Below are 22064 nucleotides of genomic sequence, written 5' to 3'. Positions count from 1 at the left end.
AATATTTATCTTTGTCGTGTCTTTATACATATGATGTATTCTGTTAGTAATTTCTGCAAACCTTGTGAAGCTTTGCTAATTAGAAGAATATCTGATTATTCTAGGTCTGTCAAATTCTACCATTACTATATTCTATTCTACAATTTCTCTTCTATTTCAATCGCCGTTTTCGTTATTAATCCCATACAGACAAACAGCAAGGGTGATATTGTATTACTCTTTAGCACTTCACTTTACTGCAAACCAACTTGACAAAGTTCGAGCAACATCACCTTTGTATTGCTTTGTTCCTGGATGGGGAATCGGAAGAAGCTTTAACTTCAAAGGAGACTGAAAATAGCGATTGCATTGGCAAAAGTGTATTTCAGTATGTCATATACATATTGGTTACCTACACAATTTTTGTGAAGAAATAAGAGTATTTCTAAATACTTTATCATTAGAGGTTTGGAACCTTTAGAAATATAAAAATGTATGAAAATGATATGATACAATTCACCGACATGCACGGTATAAACTGAGTTGTACAGTTGTACACTTGTGCATCTTTCATATGTTCATAAAAAGTCATGTCAAGTTTTGAACTCGTATTTAAAAATATTCTACTATACAGTTTTATGATGAAAATTTTGACAGTAAGATTGAACAATACCAAAAGAAACTGGAAACTAACAATGAGTAATAAATATGCTGTCAAGACAGCAAAACTAAAGCCACTAAAATAGGTAAATTTTTACAAAATGCCCTTAATTACCAACATCATCTCTGTGTTGCTTGCTTTCCTATCTCCTCAGTTGCAACATCTTTTCTTCTAAACATCTTCAACAAAAATGTATAGTTACCAAGATTCTGATAAGCTGCAGAAATTATAACTTTATAAGTCATACCAAATTATTATAAAGAATGCATCATGTTGCATTTACTCTCATGTATTATTTCATCTCTTTGTGCACGCTTTATGCTGATTATTTCTTTATGATCAGCACTGACTTCCATCATAAATCAATAATCTTTTACACTGATCATGTAAGAACCAGACAAATCTAATAACAATATTTCCTGAACATAACCAGATTGGGAGTAAAATTCTCTCCCTAATAAAGTATATCAAAATACTGGGATTGGAAAAAGGATCACACTACAATGCAAGCTGAAGCAAACTGAAATGAAAGCTAGTGGACTGTACATAGTCTGATATAAACTAACCTATGGAGCTTTATCCTACCTAGCCAGGGGATTTCACTTCCACATGGAACGCCTCTTAACCTTGGCTGAAAAAATGTAAATGCCTTAACTATGGAAAGGATAGACACATAATAGACAACAGACATATAGAATAACTTGGCAAATATGTCAAAAACAAATTTCATATCTGCATCTTATCAATAAACTGGTATCTAAACATTTGTAATGGAAACCAGCCTTCAGGGGAAAGTTGTTGCAATTGACATGACAAGGAAAGAACAATGTGCAAGTGATGGTGGTAATTCTGGGTAACTTTTTAAATATTACCCTAAATGTACATAATCGTGCAAGGAGGTAGAACACTACAGTCCACTAATATGTAATAAATACCTAAACTAAAACATGATTTATCTTCCTGAAAACGAGATCACTGAATTACAATACAAAAAAAAAAAAAAAAAAAAAAAAAAAAATAATTGCCAAAACTACAATCTTCTTAGTCTTGAGAGTCCTTGACAGCTTTATACCTTAAAATTCCTTATGTTTGAACTTAAAAGGTTTGAGCTTTAAAAATAAAAGTTAACATATGAAGCCTTTTCACTTTTTTAATAATAGTATTTTACTCTGACTTGAAAGGAAAATGAAATCATAACATCAAAATGCAATCAACTCCACTTGAACACAAAAGATATAAAAACCAAAGGGCAAAAATATCTATAAATTCTACAAACCTTGTTAACAGCATTATATAGGCCATCTTCCTGATGATCCAGCAAACTTTAGTTGACAATTTTAAGGTTCTATAATTATGGAAAAACTTAAGCAAGACTTTTTAAAATTATCAGAATAATACTCAAAGTGAAACTCTACAGAAGTGTGGATATTGTCCCCTTTTCAGGTTTTATTCAATGCTGCACAAAATATCATCAAGCCAATGTTGGTGATTATCCTTGTAATAAGCACACATGACAATTAAGCAGAAATTAACCCCTTGAAATTTATTTTAGGGGGAGTCTGAAACTCTTCTGTAATAAATATTTAAAAATATTTTTTGCAACACAAATGAATACTTATATAAATATATATATACAAAAAACATGAGTAATACAGTAATAAGGTAAAATGAACAAAAAAATTTTTAGTGACTTTCCATTTTGAACTGATTTTATGGTAACTCTATGAACAGCTACTAATCATGTGAGAGATAGAGTTGAACCACAGCTCAGCATTCACCAGTCATTACATATCCTAATGCTACACTTAAAATATTTATGATAAATAATCACTTTCTTTCTACAGATGATGTTACAGAAATCTTAAGGGATTAAAACTGCAGGAGGCCATCGGAATCTCAAAGGGTTATATATTGACTATTGTTACAAAGATATAAACCTATACCTTTAATCATGTTGAAATGGCTACTTATGGTAAACCAACCAAGACCAATAAAAAGAAACAAGAGGTAGTTCGAATATGATAACATTTCTTATTATAGCAAAATCCACTTTTTGCTTGCAGAAATCTCCTATATCTACTGATCAGATGAGCGTACCTTCACAAGCAAAGGAGATACTGCACTTCTACTATAAGCAGGTGGTCTAGATTTATGAAATGAAAATAATTTATACTTTTCTACTTTCATTTGAATTAAAAAAACCACTTTATTTTTTCAATTATACTTATGATACATACAGTACTTGAGAGCAGCTTAAATTTTTGCCCAAGTGGATATCACCGGTAAGTTGGTATTTGGTCCCTGTAACTGAGGTTTGAAACTGGAATATTTCCTGTACAGTCACTGGAGCTGTGAGAAAAAATCTGAAAGTTGCTCAAGTTCTGATATTAATGTTAGCGTTCATACATTAAGCCTCAAACCAAATCTGTTCACCCTGAATGAGTACTTCATGGGTGTTTCAGGTTGGCTGTGCTGGTTTTAACACATGCACGGTACCTCAGGAATGGTACCTCAGTTTATTTCGCCTGGGCTTCACAGTGTGGCAGTCCTGAATTCAACTATTGCTCATGGCTTGGTAGACTTCACTGGTAAAACACAACCTTACCATCCCTGGGAGCTTAGGGATGGGGTTGAGACAGCTTGCAGTCATCAGTAGCCGCTGACTGATTCTCCCTGGTTCCAGTTTGGGTGGAGAGGGGGCTTGGGCCCTGATTATATGTTCATATGATTTTGAGTCAGTGATATATCCTGTCCTTGATTCTGCCAATTATGAGCAACCCTCAGCTCATAAATTATTCACCCTTATTTAAAATGTGCCCATATAATGTGTCCTAATTAAACAGTCATGATTGGCTCCTCCAGTACCTAAAATGGGCAACTTGAGTAATGCATATTCTGTTTAAAAGTACACATAGGTATAAGAATGAGGCTCTGACTTTGTAAACACTGATCTGAAGAAAATGTAAAACTGTTTTGAGACTAACTGATAGTCCTTGAAAACACACACCTATCCAAAAAGAGCCATTATTATTTCAACAATTGTAGGATATGACCACCTGACATGGTTTGCACTGCCCAAATCATCCATGACCGCATTTGTGCTGCCCTTGTCCAGAATTGCCTGCAACTTTTTCATAGTAGCTCTTTTTCTCAGTGTGCCTTATGTAGTAAGCCCAAGCAACTTAAGTTTTGATGTCATGGCCAAGGGGTGAAGGCACTTAAGGTTAACTATAATAATAATTTATGTTTACCCAGACCACTTTAAGTCATTCTAGATGTTTACGTATAGTGGTACTTACATCAACCACCTACTACAGCATTTCTGTGTAAAAATCTTTTAATAACTGGGGAAAATACAGCCTGTTTATTCTATTACACTGAGAAAATTACAAGGGTCTCTGATCTGGTGCTCCACTTTGTTCTGCTAATATAAGTCAACTTTGATTCATACAAGGCATAATCTTCTGGCAAGAGGAAATGGAGTTCTCCCTGGATGAAATGGTTCAATCAATCACTTAAATACCACTTTGTTTGCTTCAAGTATCAAATGTCATTCAAAACTAAGTTTGTCAGATTAATAAAACAGAGAGGATTTGTACTCTGTTAAAATATGCATACTACAATCTCAAACAAAAAGATTTGTTATCTAATCATGAAAATTCAATAATGTACAGCCAATTTCTCGACTTGTGTGAAAGATATATTCTAAGAAAAAATTAAATTAAATAATTTTTTTTATGAAGAATTATAATTAAATATGGAGTAGTGTTTGCATTCCTCTGAGAAACTTCCAACAAATACCTAATACTCAGCTCAAAATAATCTATAGTATAAATATCTTATATTTAAAGGATGCTTTCAAACACCTGTGTTTACAACTCTTAATAATAATAATCTCTCTTTAAGAAATGGAAAGAAAAATTGTAAATAAAAAACAAACAAATTCTTTAAATAATGATAGGAGATTTTACGAATCTGTAAAGCTTACCATAGGGATTTATCCTTGAAGGACTGCAGGGTTAATGAGTTATGAATTATTGTATGGGGAGGAGTGTCTAAATGAAACAAAGGCGTCAACTGTACGTCTCCATATTCCATTGCTTCAGTATTATTGCTACCATTAAATGGTCATACACGGTGTGATGCACATTACTGTTTTAGGATAAAACTTGAAATGACAGACATCTTAGGTAAAAATTATCTCTGGTCATTAGTACCTATTACATAAAATCATATCAAAGTAAAACATTTGTTTTACTCTGAAGGGTAACACATTTTTAGATCTACTCTCAAAACTTTCTTCATAAACTTGAAAAGCTCCTTAATATCTTGCAAAACCACTTTGACTTTTCCTTAATTTCCTCCTGTTTTAGATAACTTTACAAGGATGGAATGTGTCAGCATCTTCCATATTCTGCTTATGGAAGGAAGGAAGTTTCACCTACTCACATATTGGTTAGTCTAACAATACAGGGTACTCTACTGAAACTCTTATAAATGCTCACAAACAATAATGCTACCTTTCTGGAAGCTTTAAGGTGGTACCAAAATGTCATCCATGCTTTTAGGCTGCCATTCCTGGTAACAGGAATCAATATTTCTGTATCTTATACTATTTTAAAAGGCACATAATCTCATGTCATTATACACTAAAATGAGCATCATAAAAAACCAGACCATCTTACACAAAAACATAAATACAGTATATATAGTCTTTGAAAACCAGTTGTATATGGAACCTAAAGCCAAAATAATCATGCATAATAATTACTTCATATGAAGCAACATGTAATGAGACCTCACTGCCTATACTATATCTGCATTTCCATGAAGAGTAACCCACACAGAGGATCACACAAAATAGTCATCAATGACAGTACCTAAGGCTTTTCCTAATACATAATTCCTCAGTGAGGTCTTCTGCTTCTGTAGCATTAGAATCCAAGCACTTAGAATGCCTGTCACTTTCATGAATGGATTTCCTCTCAGGGATTTGCTCCTTGAGTTTACCATAAACATTCACAAAAATATAATAAAAAATCTCTACTACTACTTGTAAACTGAATATACCTGCAATAAATATCTATTCACTATATTTTCATATTTTTAATAGTTCTGGGATCAAAACTGCATCATTACAGTTATAAGCATGACTTTTAATTCAAATATCATAACATGTCACAAAAATATAAGGAATCACTGGCTGACACTTCGGGTCAAGGATACATAGAATATTGAGACAACACTTCATTAGATTTGAGAACATTACCTTGATAATCATAATTCAATAAGCATCTGGTAAAATATTTCAACATTTGTAAAAATAACCAAGACGAGAATTGGCTGTACAGTACAGTGGGGGTCACATAATAAAATAAGTGAAAATATTGGCAAATATCATGTTTCATAAGTATACTAACCAAAATTGCTTAAGTGCCTTTTCCACTTAACTTGGAAAGGCAGAATCAATAAATTCAAGCAACTTTACTAATGCTTCTACACATCTGGCTTGTGAGAGCACCCATATATGAAATTCCTTCCTCACCTGCCATTTCCCTATGGAAGTCACCACCTGCAATGAGTTTTGCATAGCTCACTACAGGCACTACTAAAAATCATTAGCTACATCTCTATGCCAGACTCACATTTTTTTCTATAAGTCTTTCAATTTTTTATTGTTCTCTTTACTTTCTTCCCATTTAGCTGTAAAATGTCTTTACTACTTAGCGAAATGTATAGTGTTGATAATTCTATGTTGTACCTCCTAAAACTGACTGATACAAAAATTGCTTTAAAGGAACCTAACTTTGTGATCCCTGTCCAAACTAAAGAAGGGATTAGCATACAGAAGTGCAATTCCCATAGATCCAGAACAAAACAACTTTTTCTAATGAGGATGATGAAAGGTAGAGATTGTGCCAGTGGTACAAGCAGTGGGGCCTGGCTTACTTTATCAACTTACAGTACAGGAATTCATGAGTTTAAACTCATTATGGTATGACAGCCTCCTCTGGTCTGTCATGTATTTGTGTATGTATCTGCATCTTTATAATGAAGATTTATATGCAATGATACTCAACTAGTACAAGGGAAGACTACAGAGCAGCAAAGAAAGCTGGACCACACGTATGATGTACAAGACAATTCTCTAAGTCTAGCTAAAGCTTGGTAGACATTGGACATCCATCACTCAGTCATGCTTTTCTAAAACTGAGGCAGCTATGTCAGGCCCTTCCTTTAGAGAGACCATGGGATCTCACTCCTGATTCTCCTGTCTGCCTATTGTGTTTGTCAACCATAATTAGAAATGAGTCATCACCATATAAGGAGATAAGTTTTAAGACATAAGCAGTATCAAGAAAACATAACAAAGCAACTTAAAACAACGAAAAATATTTATGAACATCCTCACCAATAACAATAACAATAAGCATAAAAGACAGGAGAAATAGATGAATTAATGGAAGTACAATATAAGCTATTTGGGCTGCTAAAGCAATACAACAGATGGAGTAACTGTGGATATCTAGCCAGAAGTTATTGACGCAGCAGGTGAGAAAGGAGATTCCCTTCTAGGCTGTCTTACAAGCCACTTACACCACTTGTTACCATTAGTACTGTAGTCAAGAAATTGATCCAGGTGATTATCCCCAGAGTGGGTTAAAAAATGGCACTCACAATATTAGATTTTTCCTAGTATGAACATACCTTTCCATGTGCCCTAGTATTTGCATATTTCTTTTTCACTTCAAAAATTCCACTGATAATTATTGGATTAAATATTAAGTAAAGCATAGATGATAAATCTCAAAGATACTTCTGTATATAGAGGCATGAAGTGCTACATATGTTAAACATCATTCAAAGTGACTTCATATCTTAAGATTAATTTTCGCATATATCCCTCCAAGATATAGTTACAAGTATAACATATACTTGTGATTTCTTGAAATAAATAATGACATTCAAGTGAATTTCAAAATAAAGTAACTTAGTATAACTAGCTTGCTTGCATCACCAGGAACCATTTCATATGATTCAAATTTAAACCAATATTACCAGCATTTTATTGGATTTAAAAGGAAAAACTCTTCCTTATGAAAATATCCAAGATTGTGTTTGACAAATACTAACCATTGCTTCAATAGAGAATATTACTTCAGTACCTCAATGGTTTACATCAAACAACATTTATAATTACTAAAATTTGTAGAATGTCTGTAGAGAGAGGTATGACCTGCCTATTTCCATGTTTTTTTTTTTTTCTTGTGTTCCCATGTACCCCTTGGTCTCTTTTTACCTAGCTGTTCAGCTTCTTAATCTCAGCCTTTCTTTAATTTTCATTCCTCATATAAATAAAATAGACAATCACTTCAAGTCTAAATATAAGACTGAATGCTTTGGTTAACAACTTTATACTAGTTAGGCATTGCTATATCTGGTATGTTCTATCTTCAAAACTGGTGGAGAGGGCAATATTCTGTTTATCACAGGAGCATGAGTAGAGTAAGAATTAAGAACTCAATTCACACCTAAAAGGAGTGAAAATAAATCAGAAACTGTATAGGGTAGGAGCAGATGCCATTACACTTCATGTTTGGAAATATCAAGGCACTCGTGAGTGACAACCAGAAATAAAAAAAGAAAATAGATTGCCCTCTCCAATCTGTCACATGTTCAATTTTACTAAAACACATGAGAAGGTGATGCAGACATGAAGAAGAAAAACAAAAAGGGACCTAAAGTTAAGTCTTAAGCATTTACCTGCTCAAATGCATCTTTTTTGTAAATCTAAGTGGCGGTGGGAAATGAAGCTGTTTTTTTCCTTCATCCCAACAGAGAATTGCCATTTGAAGAGCAAACCCCATGAAACCAAGTACAGTTCACATTTTTAATAAATGCATATATACAATACCAATAAGTCTACAAAAATATACAGAAAAACTGAATATACTCTGTACTTCGGCTTTTACATAACTTGCAAAAAATAAGAAATAGCTAAGCCATTCTCTCTTAAAATGAAAGCTTGCAAAAAGTACTAACCACAGTTCTTAATTATTCTCACAATAAAATTTGATGATGATAATGATGAATTTATAACTGTTACATGATATGAAGAAAAGTGCTGAAATTTGTTTGGCTACATCTTTGCACTGTTAGAATGTTCATGTCTCTTGTATACCTGCAACATTTCTTTTTATTTTTAAGTCCTGTTTATATCTCAGAGGCTGGAAATCTTTGATGATTGTAAGGGTAACTTTTGAATTACACTCCATGTTTTGTATTTTAAGATTTTGTGCGATATGATATAGTCAGTCCCCAGCTTACATCGGGTTCAGCTTACGATGTTCCGAGGTTATGACACTTTTCAATTATATTCATAAAAAATTATTTCCAAGTTTACAACACATGTTCCAGGGTCACGATGCTTACAATGCTGATCTGATGGAAGAAATATGACTCCAAAAATGCAAAATAATAAATATTTGAAGGTTTTTTGATGAAAAATGCAATAAAAATGCAGATTACATAGTTTTTAAACACAAAGCATTAAAAATAAGGTTTTCTTAGAATTTTTGATGATTTTCCGGCTTATGACGATTTTTGGCTTACAAGGCGTCTCAAGAACGGAACCCCCGTCGTAAACCGGGGACTGCCTACTTTGCTAATTTCCCGTCCTGTCTACTGACATTTTTTGGAGGGTCTATCTTTAAAATGACAAATTTATAACCAATTTGTATTTTCATAGCTAACAAACCTGAGGTCTTAACAATAGGATAATCTTGCGCCAGCTGGAAACCGCTTAAAAATAATCAAAGGTTGTAAAGCAAGGAATCTGTGGCATCTGGCAACTCATGCATATACCAGGTGGAAGCTGGTCACTGACCAGGCATAGAACCCTGTGACGCATCAGTCTTTCCTCCAACCCATTAAAAGGTAGAAGAGCAGCTAGAGGTGGGCAGTAAACGTTAAAACCTTAGGTTTGTTAGCTATGAAAAATACAAATTGATTAAAAATTTGTCATCTGTTCATACGCGGAACAAACCTTCAGTCTTACCAATGTGCCACAGATTCCTTGCTTTATAATCTTTGATTGTTTTTAACCAGTTTCCAGCTGACACAAGAAGATTATCCTATTTTTAAGACTGAAGGTTTGTTTGCGTATGAACAATTTATACTTTTGGGGCCATATTCACTGACCTTCACAGAAAGTAAAACAAAACTAGCAATATTAAGGTATCATTGTATGCAATCACATATCTTGTTATCATTGTTTGTTTTCTGGTTATAGACTGAAATAACTACTCTTGGTGAGTTGAGAAAATTAGCAGTGACTAAGAAGGATGGCTGGCCAAAAAATTTGAAATAGGAAATAGAAATTCCTGGATTCTTGTGTATTACATTTTTAAAATCTTCCATTCTTGATTTATGATTTATGTAAACAGGGGACTACAGTATACTAAATTCCAAAAGGACAACTTCTTTTATATTTCATAAGTGTTTAATGTTTCAAAACTATCCTAATGTGGTATCTGAAACAAGAGGATATTTAGATCCATACTACTATTTATTATTTGAGTAATTTTTATAAAATCATTAATATTCTTAATTAGCCAGAATTCTGTTGACAAAAAAATTCTCAGTAGTAATTATGTTATTTTACTTTATCAATTTGTGTTTTCTCACTGACTGAATTTTCACAGGACACCAACAATGTACAATTACTCTCATGAATAATTATAATTATTCAGTAGTATATGAAACCTATTCATATGGAACAAGCCCACAAAAGGGACCATTGACTTGAAATTCAAACTTCCAAAAGAATGTTCATTATGAAGAAGTAAGAGGAAGTAAAGGAAATAGAGAAAGAAGAGATCTCACTTATTAACAAAGAAAAAAAAAAACAAATTAATAAATAAATAGATAAAAATGTACTAAAATACTGTACAAGGAAAATGGTTTTAGGGTACTAATGCATTGCACTTTTGCTTGAACTTCTGAAGTTCCAACTGGACAACACCCTCTGGAAGGCTGTTCCACAGTCCAGCGGTGTGAGGAATAAAGGACCTCTGGAACTGAGAAGTTTGACAGTGAAGCACATTTACTGCATACTGCTGCTCCTTTTCAGCAAACCTGGTTGCTTGGCAGGAAAAAGGGATCAGGGATCAACTGTGAATGTGAAAGATCTCTGTTGAAATAAAACTTATGAAAAAGTGACAAACAAGAGATCATCCATCGATGGTCCAAGTCATAACTGCTACTACTAGGAAACAGAAACCTACCACCATGAACCACTCTATCTACAAGCGATAAATCTCTGGCAGAGGGAGACATCCACATTGGAGAAAGGTATCCAAGTAAAGGAAGTACAAATGACCTAAAACAGGTTGCACTGATTTTATCACTGTTATAGTAAATATATGAGTCATTACGAACAATAACCAACTTTTATGCAAAATTTTCTGAAATTTTCATAAGATGCTTCTCAAAAGTTAGATGTGAGTAAAAAAATTAGACCTAAAATAGTTAAAGCTTTAGTCTCAAAGTTCCTTCCACCATTCCCTGATCCTGTCATCTGACTGAGGCTGAGGGCAGTTTCATTTCTCATAAGTGGAGACCACTACAGCCACAAGTTTTGCATCATTGGCATACTGAACAATCTTGTTCTCCAAGCCAAAAAACATATCACTTCTATACACTAAAAATAACAGTGGACTAAGAACACAACCCCGTGGAACTCCAGACACAATAGGTCTTGGTTCACTAAAGATGCTGTCCACAGCAACTAGCTGCTACCTACCTGTACAGAAATCTTAAAAGTAATCCTAAAAAAATATCAACCCACTCCATGATTCTGAAGTTTATAAATAAGTGCCTTGTGATTTAATACATCAAAATCAACACTAAAATCTATTCGAATTACTATGGACTCAAAACCCTTATCATGGTTCCCTTACAAACAGCATGTCACGTATAAAAGAGCATCTTTCATAATGAGCTTCTAATTCTTGGTTCTTTTTATTTCTCAACTGTCCTGTGCCCTGATAGTTGTGGTTCATTACACTTTGAAAAGGAGCTGTAAGCTAATGAACTCACAATAGTATGTTGGATATGCAAAATAGGTCACTTCCTAATACATTTTACTGATTCTGATTTATTTTTGACATTTGTAATACTGCACCAAGTAATATCATTACAACATTCAATTTCATTCAATATATATACTGATTATTATTCTGTATTCATGTTTCTCCAAAAGTGTAATGATATTTTAATTAAAATGGTGTATAACTTTCTAAGGATCATTTTCATCTCCAATCATACAACTCTGATCGAGTTTTTACCTTTGTGTTAATAAATGCTCTTTTCATAACATCACATAGAAACTCGCCATTGAAATATATCATGGTTTCTTTTTCACCAACAGTAACCTTCTAATCTTTTTTAATCATTTTGCTCTTGGCAGTGTGAAATTGTTTTACCACAAAATTCTTATGCCTCTTTCGTACATTATCATAATTTCATAAAGTTTTATATACTGCATAGTTTATACTTAGCAGCTTTTTCTTTCCTGCTTTAGATCTTAAACTATAAACTTGATTTTCAAAAGGAAATCAGCCTGCAGAATGAGACAAGTTATATGAAAAGGACATAAATAAATTAATAAGAGGGAACACAAAACAAAACTGCTACAACTGAATTAAGGAAATGTCAGTAGAAAGCAGGAATGAATTTGCTCCTTACTTAAGCATCTAGGGATCAGAAGATTCCCCAACTGCAACTGGCAAACTATTCCACATCATAGTTGTAACCCACATCATAGTTGTAACCAAGAGAAACTAACAGTTAACTGAGTACTGTAGTATTAAGGGATGCCCTGGAAGGATTGGGGCGGGGGGACGATTTGATGCCATAAGAACCTGTTAAGGAAATGTTGCTGTATACTTATATATTTCCATATTTGTGGAAAGGCATCCTATAAAGATATCCTGAGGAAATAAACATTCATTCTATTTTTACCATTTGTAAAATATAAATTGATTTGTAAAATATTCCACTTAGGAGAACATGTTTTGCAATGTATATTCCTGGATGGTGATGAGGAAGATTGCCATTCACATGCATATATCTGTACATGACATGTTGATTTACATATCTTGCATATTGAACTGTAAAAATAAGTCAATAAATAAAAAACATTACATGTATGTATATGTAAATTAGATGGCTTGGTACAATTGTGGCAAGTGCAGAAAATAATGTAAAACATACGTCTGATTTTAAACTTTCTTTGAGATTAATGTTTCAATAAAAGAAAACAGTGATATTTTAGTAGGTAACTAAAATATAGTAACTATTTCCAACTAAACAGGATTAGGGGATTTTACACAAAATTTGCAACAATTTGTCACTCATAGGGCATAAAGATGTCTATAAATCCATCTGAAATTTTTCTTTAGCAACAACACTTGAAGGTGTGTTTACTTAAACACCAAATTGTCCAAAAAAATTATCAATAACTAAATTTTGATGATTCTTTTAAATTCGACAGTTGGTGATCCTTTAAACCTGCTACTATACAGGAAAACAACACATTCACAACAGCAATCTGGCCACTGTTGTGAGCATACACAGCTAGGTCAGGAAAAGACAAGTGCAAAGGATGTTTATCATTGTAGTAAATTTTATGAAAAACACACAATAAACACTCTTTATATCTAGTTTATACTGCAAGTCAACATTAAGAGTTGGAAAAATAAGCTTGTTTGATAACATGACTTTCTCTAAGAGTTTGAGATGAGAATCAGCACCGGAAGACCACACTGGACAATAGTAGTACGTATTCCAAACAAGGAAGAAGAAGAGTGTTTCAACATTTTAGCACTAAGGTGCTAAATGAGTTTTTGATAATTCAACTCTTCTTCATGACCTGTCTGATATGTGGCCTCATTTTCTATCCTCTTACTATTTTCAGACTGCATAGTCTTATTTTAATAGCTTTAACCACTCCAATTTTACAATACTTTCTGGCATAGTGGACAGTAGTCAGGAATACCAACAATAAAATGGACAGAATAAGTATGCAATTATAGATGACCTAAAGACTAGAAGTAAAGAGATGATAAAATCAGAATTATTATCCTTCTTAAGGAAAAGTCCGCAATTTCCACTTAAACATAAATTCTTGGTTGTTCTATCTTTTGAAGTAACTGAAGTAATAATCTCTTGAAAAGCACTAATTTGTACTTTGTATAAATACACCACTTTCTCTAAGTTATTACCTAATCTATAACTCAGCAATATTAGAAATATATTAATATCTATAAAATAAAAAACTTGAAGTTGACCTTAATATTTTAAACACCACATAGTACATTGGATGTACACTATGGTTTAGTTAAACCAAACATGACTTGATTATATATCGTATCATTTAAAACTGAATTGATATTTGAGTCTGTGACTTCATATTTGACATTATCAATAACTAAAGTTGCTGTAATCAAATTACCCAATAATACTGTGCCTCCTCTTATATAACAGAAAATACAAAATAAAATGCTACAGTAAGAAAATATCTTAAGGAAACAATTTCCAAACATGTTATTTTGTGTTTACTAAGATATGATATATGTAAATTCTAAATTAATGAAGATGCCAAGTCAGTCCAAGGTCTTTGATTATCTCCAGATGCCTTACCTTCTCCTACTTCTTTCATAAGCAGATACATGGGACCAACATAAAAACTTGATACAATGTACATGTTAAATGGATTGCTACCTTACAAATGCCTTGTTTTCATACTAAGTAAAGAGACCTTGAGATGCACCACAACTTCAAGTGAAGAAGACAATAGTTAGGTGGAAGGTGCAACATCCCTTGCTATTGGTACCTTCATCTCACTAGTTGCATTACCTCCTTTGTGCTTCATGCACATTGCCAAAATATATCAAAATAATCAGTGAAGCTGGGACAAAAACATACTGCTTAAGGCATATGTTTGCATAAAAATAATGTTTTTGTATCCATAGGAAGAGCAAAATTACTATACACTTTACAAGTGGGGAATAGTTGTTTATCATAATTATAAAGCAGCTTAATGAGGCTACTGAGTCATATTTCTAGAATCTCACAATGACCAAACTTCTGAGATCTTTGGCAAAAGATATCCATCTAGTTGATTACTGTCTCAACAGTGCTGTTTTTGGAAAAAAAACAAGTTTTGACTTAGAAAACCCTATTTTTGGTAGCCGCTGTTCGTCCTTAAAGGAGTTACTCTCACAGTCCCTAGAGGCGCTCCATAAGATAGACCAAACAATTTCAAAGAATTATCTTCTAGTTGGTCTGGCCAGTACAGTGCACATTGACACTGAAAGAATATAGGACTCAAGGCAAGGGTACTCTTTCTCGTCTACAGCGGCTGCATAGGTTACATTCCTATTATCAACGTGTAGATGTGAAAACAGCTTCATTATTGTCAACAACATACCTTGTGTCAGACCAATTCTCTTTATTCTTTCCCAGGTCTAAGCAAGGACATTATTCACCCAAATCTCATGCCTTTCATCATGGAAAGTGGGTGGGTTTGAGAACTTACAACTACCAAAAAAACTGTTTTATGATAGGAAGCCGCTGTTCATCCTCAAAGGAGCTTACCAAAGAAATTAACAGGTGGCAAAATGGCTATTTTGGTCCAAGGTTAAGCCACAAGCCATAAACCACATTCTGTATTCCAAATACCCATACAGTTTGGCAACAAAGAACATGAAACTAACTATGAAGTTACAATTATTAAGATGTAGTTCTAAAGAGACTTACCTAAATATGCTGGGTTTGGTTGTGATATTGTTGCACTTTTCCCAGCGATACCTTAGCATACTTACCACATCCAGAGGACCCCTGGTTTTCTGCCGTAGTGCCTATGGAGTCAGGACTTTCTATACCACCTACTGATACACAGTATAGTCAAATTTGTTTGAGCTTGTGGCATGAATATTTTAGGAATACTGTTCCTAATGACCACCTTGTACATTCGAAGGCTTCTTCGAAAAATACTTCCAAAGGAAGCTAACAATGTACTTACCTTTCGAATGTCGTACAACTTAGGAAATTAGTGGGGTTTGCCTTTTTCATAAGGGGCACAACTATTCTAAGACCATGTAGATGGAGTGGTTTATTGTGCTAGGGTGTAGAAAAAACGGACCTTCTGGGATGTTTGGCGTGACCTCTAGGTAAACCGTAAGTGCTTGAACTGGGTATAAGTTTTATTTGGCAAACTGAGCTCTCTATCAGAACAGGAGATTTTCTCAATAAAAGGTTCTCATTACTGGCCAGGAATGATGGGCCAGGAGATAGTGATAAATGATATGAGTACTGTAGCACTGACCCCATCTACAAGAGCCCAGTTCACTGATGCAAGCTCCTGATGCAAAGCAGTCAAGAGGATCACCTTTTGCAGCATATATGTCATAGTTGTAATGGGCCCAATGAATTGAGGGGTCGACAGAAGCCTAAGCACCCAATTCAGTGACCCAGGAATGGAAAGTCTTGCAGAAGTAGGTCATTGCAATGTAAAAGACCTGAGAAGGGAAGTAATTTCTTTATAAAAATCAGTTCCAAAGCCATAAAGCAAGGGTTCTGACAATGCTGACTCATATGTAATGATTGTTATAACAGCAAGACACTTGTTCTCAAAAGATATATAAGAAAATGTAGAAGTATTTCAACAAAGATTTAAACTGGTCCTTTAGCATGGATATAATCTAACTATACTTTCCACATGGACTATTATTGTCGAAGAATTTCTGCACTAGGTGCCTAGCATTTTGTTATTAGGCTCAGATGTCTGGAAAAACTAATCCTTTATAGTAACAGTAATAACTTAGCATTTTGGGAGGGTAATTTTCACGGTAGACAAAATTTCAAAAATCTACATGCTAAGGTCTCGCTCTGCAAGGACACGTAGACAACTGCCCTCAATGCTGTCTGGGATAGAACAGAGGATGATAGTGGAATTGAGTTTTGTGCTTGTTATTGAAGCAATAGGAACCAATGCCTGCACGGCTACTTTGAAGCTATTAAGTTACTACAAAATTCTGAAAATTTTCCTTCACATGACTGTTTTTAAAAGTGAAGGGACAAAAGGCTGGGGCTGCCTGATGAGCACATTGGGTCTTATCTAAAACAGATGTAAAACTTTATTTTCCTATGACGTGATAAGAGGTCTTTTCTATGGTTTTCAATGCCATATCCATTGGTAGGATAACAGTTCCCTTCGGCGGTTTCTAAATGTCCACTAAAGTAGGAACTAAGCCCCATTCAGTATATTAAGAAATGCTGCCCTGTTCTGAAATTCTGCATGCTGAACTTCAATCATGGTTTTCCTTTCATTAATAAGGTATTTACCATCAAGACAGAAGAAACATTGAGGCAACGGGCCAAGGATTATCAGTATCATCAGGGCCAGTTACTGGAGCACCCTGCTATCCTTTGATTTGAAGTTTCTTACCCCTAACTAGCCTTATTGTTGCTAACAGTCGGAGCTTTAAATACAGACTCTGCCCAGGGGCAGGCTATGCAGCCACTTTATTCATTTGTTTAAAGGGTGGGAATTTCTTACATCTTATATATAATTCAGTATCCATGACTGAATTCCTTTTTGGAATTATGGATAAAGTCTGATATACTGACTTTCATTAGCAAGGACATCCTTGATGCTGTTCATAACTGATTGTGCCCAGGCAGCCATACTATGATAGCCCAGCAACAAAAGAACAGAAGTCCTGGATGACACTCTGTACCCTTCAAAAGATACAGGCACTTCAGATGGGGTTAGGTGGCTCCTATTAGGATCCCTTCAGTAAGTGATAGCTGCATGGAAGATATATTTCCTTTTGAGGCATCTCTCTCATGTACAGCTGAAGGCTGTGTCACTGGTCCTTCCAGGTCCAGCAGGGCAGTTTCAGTGACTATACTATTTCCTGTCTGGTAAAAGGGGCATCTCCCACAAGTTAAGACTCCACTTCTCCATCAGAGGGGTTGACCTGGGAGGTACTAGGAACCTATGCTATCCAGTTTAGGCCCAAACATGGGTTCTGCTTGGAAATGGAGGGAAATATACTCTGCCAGAATTTTGCCTGAAAGATGAAGTCTCCTCCTTCTCTACCTTTACTGAAACCTAGGAGCCAAAAGAGACAACTTAAAGGGAGCTGTTTCATTCTTAACACCTGTTGCCAGGAGCATGTAAATAATTTCACACGTTTGGTGAACAACCATATTCCCGTTTATTCCTACAAGGGCTTTGTTGATGGCAGTTAGTATGGGCCATACCCAATGGCAAAAAGCAGACTGAGCAATTCGCTGTTGCATGCGTTATCAGTGGGTGTTGTATAATAGCAGCCCTATACTGTTATAAGGACCAAATATTTATTAGCAACTACTCCGTAATACCCATCAATAATCACTGTATGAATAATATACTCAAGACACTACACAATATAGCTTGGTCACAAGTTATAGTATAATGTTATGATAATGGTTGGATGGGCTAATTATTTGTAATAACTTCAGAAGCACAACTAACATGAATAGGTTAGCTTGGGCACAAGTATGCAGCCATATTGCTGCAACCTGTTAGCCAGCATAACATGGGTTTCTGTTGTCTAAGACAGTAGTCACGTATTAAATATATAATTACATAAATTTTTTTCCTTAAAAGTAAATTTTTGAATGTTACACTATTCCATTAGGCCAAGGGTAACTTTATGTATACTGTAAGTCTAATTGGCAATTTTATGATTTGTTTACCAGGCCATGGCTACTTGCAAGCCACTGGTAAACAATTTTGCCTTAAAAGTAGATCTTGAATGTTAAGCTATTCTATTAGGAAAAAACTTTTGCAAATTTATTATTTGTTTACTGGGCCTAAGCTACTAGGTAAAGCTAGAATACATAAGAAAATGCTTCAAATTTTCCCAAGGGAAAAAATTTTTGGAAATCAGCTAGATGCATGTACATTATGTACAATTTCAATGCCCATTATATGACAATGTAAAAGTTTAATAATCACATAAGAAAACGAATACCACAAATGTTTTACTGAGCGATGCTGCCAGCGGCGGAACAATTCTTGCTAGAAGCAGTTCCGTGAGGGAAAACATCATCTGGTCTGATACAAGTTCCCTGATATTAATGCTAAATAGGGAATATTTTCACAAAAAACTATACAGTTTGGTAATTACGTGCCATAATATACCAACTGGTTTTACTTCACATCAAGGTTTGGAAGTTAAACATGATCAAAAGCCATTTGAACACAACTGAAGCTTGTAGCCTCGCATATCTACTAAGTAGTCCAGATGGACCGTATCAGTATCCCTAACTACTAGGTTAAAGGGTCATATACCAAAGATCTTTAAGAACAACAGTTTAAAAGTATTACTTTAATAAAATTAAACATGTTTGTTGGTTGGCAAAAACTTAATTCTCGCCTGGCGCGAGACACCAGCTCCCAAATTTGGTGAAATATGTTACCACTAAAACATTCTTAAAACTAAAAATTTCCACTGGGACTTAACCCTATGTACTTAGCATCCTTTAGTTTGGTTCTTTCATGACAACCAAATACGGTCTGCAGCATGTATACATGCAAAAATTCTAGCTGCGTGCTAACAGTTGCAGAGACCGGAGAATAATAATGAGAGTTGGTCTGACTTGTGGTAAGTTGTTGACACAATAATGAACAGCGTGCAGAGCAATGTTGCTATAACTGCAGGTTGATAACAGGAATGGAACCTAGCCAGCTGCTGTAGACAGGAGAAAGAGCCCTCTTGCCTTGAGTCTTATACTCTTTCAGTGTCAATGTGCCCTACACTGGCCAGACAAACAAGAAGAGAATTCTTTGAAATTGGTCTATCTTCTGAAGTCCCCCTAGGGACAGTGAAAGTAACTCCTTTGAGGATGAACAGTGGCTACACTATCAAAATAACTGATTAAGATATATGGTCATTACCATGGAATTCTCACCAAAGTAGACATTTTCACAACAAAATACCCATTCTGCAACTCCTTCAAAGCCTCACTATCTCAATACTCCCAAAGGCCTAAGAAAATGGCATTGAAGATGACTGGGTGTGGATTGACTGCCATGGAAAGAACCTTTGTTTACTAAACACCAGCACTAAAACATTAAATTTCTAAATCTAAAGATATATGATGATCTTTATGGATCATGAACTTATAATAAAATCTGAAGTGAACACACCAAAGATCAACCTCTCCTTCCATTAAATGACCATGCTACTTCATGACTCTCTTTCACAACACAACCCAACAAAACACCATTCTTCAGTGTTAGACCTAAGAGAGGTCCATTTCCAGACTTTCTAAATGAATCCTAATAATTCTCCAAAGTAGATGAAGACGATGCCTGGGAGAAGCAGGAAGCAATCTCTTTCAAAGAAATTTAAATATCTTTAAGTTCCAAGATTATTAGAGCACTAGTTGATATCCATTATCAGCTCATACCAAAGGTTCTCCTCCTTCAATAACATAAGGTCTGCTAAACTGGGCTCTGTAGTCAAGTTTTCAAGTTTGGAGAGAAATGCTATGACACAAACTAATGAAACAAATTTGGAGAGCATACTACTATGGCACCATGCAAAGAAACTTAAAATGGCATAATACATATCCAAAGTTGATATCTTGCTGTCAATAATTATTCATTACGAGACTTCATTAAAAAATGTCGAGGGAAGCCAAACTTACTTGGTCAAACTTTAAAAAGCTTAATATAGGAGATATTTCTGCAAGCAAAAAAGTGACAGACAGCAGTTGAGAAGGAGATTCTCCAATGAAGGAGAGCTCACCTAACACCTAATTTATGCCATTTGTGGCTTTATCTCTATGCCTCAGAATACAAACAAAGCATCTGTAAAGTGACAGGTTTGCCCATTACATGAGCAAACATCAATTACTACTACAGAAAATGCTTAGCAAATGAATTATGTTATATTAAAATAGGGTTTGGTGTACAAATGATATTCTGTCTTAAATATGTATGCTGCTTAAAATGTGTAATCAAATATAACATTGTTAAACATTCAAAATTTTGATACAACTCTATACAAAAATATGGATTTCTATCATTTTCATTAAAAACTTCCCAAGCAGTGCAGCACTATGAATAGAAGCATGGATAAAAAGGAAAACTGTTTAAAACAAGAAATACTATATAGAGTAATTCCTTTACGACATTTGTACACCTATCTATACTTACATAAGCACTGACATTACTTTACTGAAAACAGCTGTCTTAGGTTCCTCTACAAGGGAAAAAAGTTAATATATTGCTATTAAAAACTTATTATGGATTATCACAGAATCAAATCCATCACTTGCAGAGAACTGTACTTGAGAGTACAAAGAACCTGGTTTGACCATTAAGCAGATTCATTCTGTTTCTATAAATAAATAAATATAACGTTACTAACTGCCTAACATCAATTTTTAACTTCATCAAATTTGAGGTGTCCTGTTTTCCCAGCATGTGCTAAGGCCTGCTCATCTCCTGTCAATATTTGCCCACATTGTTGGCACTTCACACGGAATGCATTTGTGTCTGTAAACTGACCACTCCGGTTTGCTTCCATAGCTAGTTCTTTAGCTTGAAGAAGTATGGACTCATCACTTCCATTAAAAATCGTAATAATATTTCCCTGAATAAAAAAAATAAAACTTTAGACAATCTGTGCTCCTACTCTAGAGTAATTACAAGACTTACATGATACAGCCTGAATAAATACTCAATAGTGTTGCCTTTATTGTATCAATTGATTGCTTTCAGTATTCATTATATAGTGTTTAAATTTCAATAAAAAAGGAAACACCTATGCAACAAAAACCTTACTTGTAATTTCAATATGGGGAGAATGTCTATATAGGCAACTCTTGCTATCAGTTGATCATATAGCAAGTTTGCTGCACTGCAAAATAAAAAATTCAAAACAACGAGGCTAAATAATGAAAAACTTCCACTGTTACATTTTAGAAATGGTACTGAGTTTACCATAATTTTCCAAACCCTTCATGACACATTTAAAGGCAACAACTACAGTCATCTTTAATGCGTATATGTAAAATACACATATATGAACTTTGAGGAATTAGTACTTGCAAATAGGCTCAGAGGTCTGGATAAACTAATCCTTTATATAATAACAATAAAGTACTTGCAACTGTAAATACGGAAATCAAGAAATATCATGAAGTGACAGCTAAATCAAATATGACAGGAACAGTTTATCAAATTCAGAAAAAACTAATACAGCACATATAAACAATATTAATGAATTCAAGTATTGTGCTCTTAGAATATTAATTAGGCCTGGTCTGAATAAAAGATTAAAAAGTAATAGTACTT

The 22064-nt window shown here is 34.4% G+C and overlaps 1 protein-coding gene across 2 annotated transcripts in view; it reads right to left on the bottom strand.

Moving 5' to 3' along the window:
- Nucleotides 1–343: 343 nt before the first annotated feature.
- The window catches only part of LOC135214769 (ubiquitin thioesterase OTU1-like), a 95781-nt gene continuing 74060 nt past the window's right edge, over nucleotides 344–22064 (bottom strand). The window contains exon 6 of one of the 2 annotated variants that reach the window (XM_064249125.1): nucleotides 344–21360. In XM_064249125.1, the coding sequence (XP_064105195.1) occupies nucleotides 21145–21360 (216 nt within the window). In that variant the 3' untranslated portion in view covers nucleotides 344–21144. Of the gene's footprint in view, nucleotides 21361–21426; nucleotides 21628–22064 lie in introns of those variants that run through there. The other variant, XM_064249126.1, reaches the window with a different exon arrangement.

Source organism: Macrobrachium nipponense, chromosome 46 (assembly GCF_015104395.2).
Source record: "Macrobrachium nipponense isolate FS-2020 chromosome 46, ASM1510439v2, whole genome shotgun sequence".
In the NCBI taxonomy this organism is placed as follows: domain Eukaryota; kingdom Metazoa; phylum Arthropoda; class Malacostraca; order Decapoda; family Palaemonidae; genus Macrobrachium; species Macrobrachium nipponense.
The sequence above is the reverse complement of the archived record's forward strand: the minus strand, read 5'-3'. Positions and strand labels throughout refer to the sequence as shown.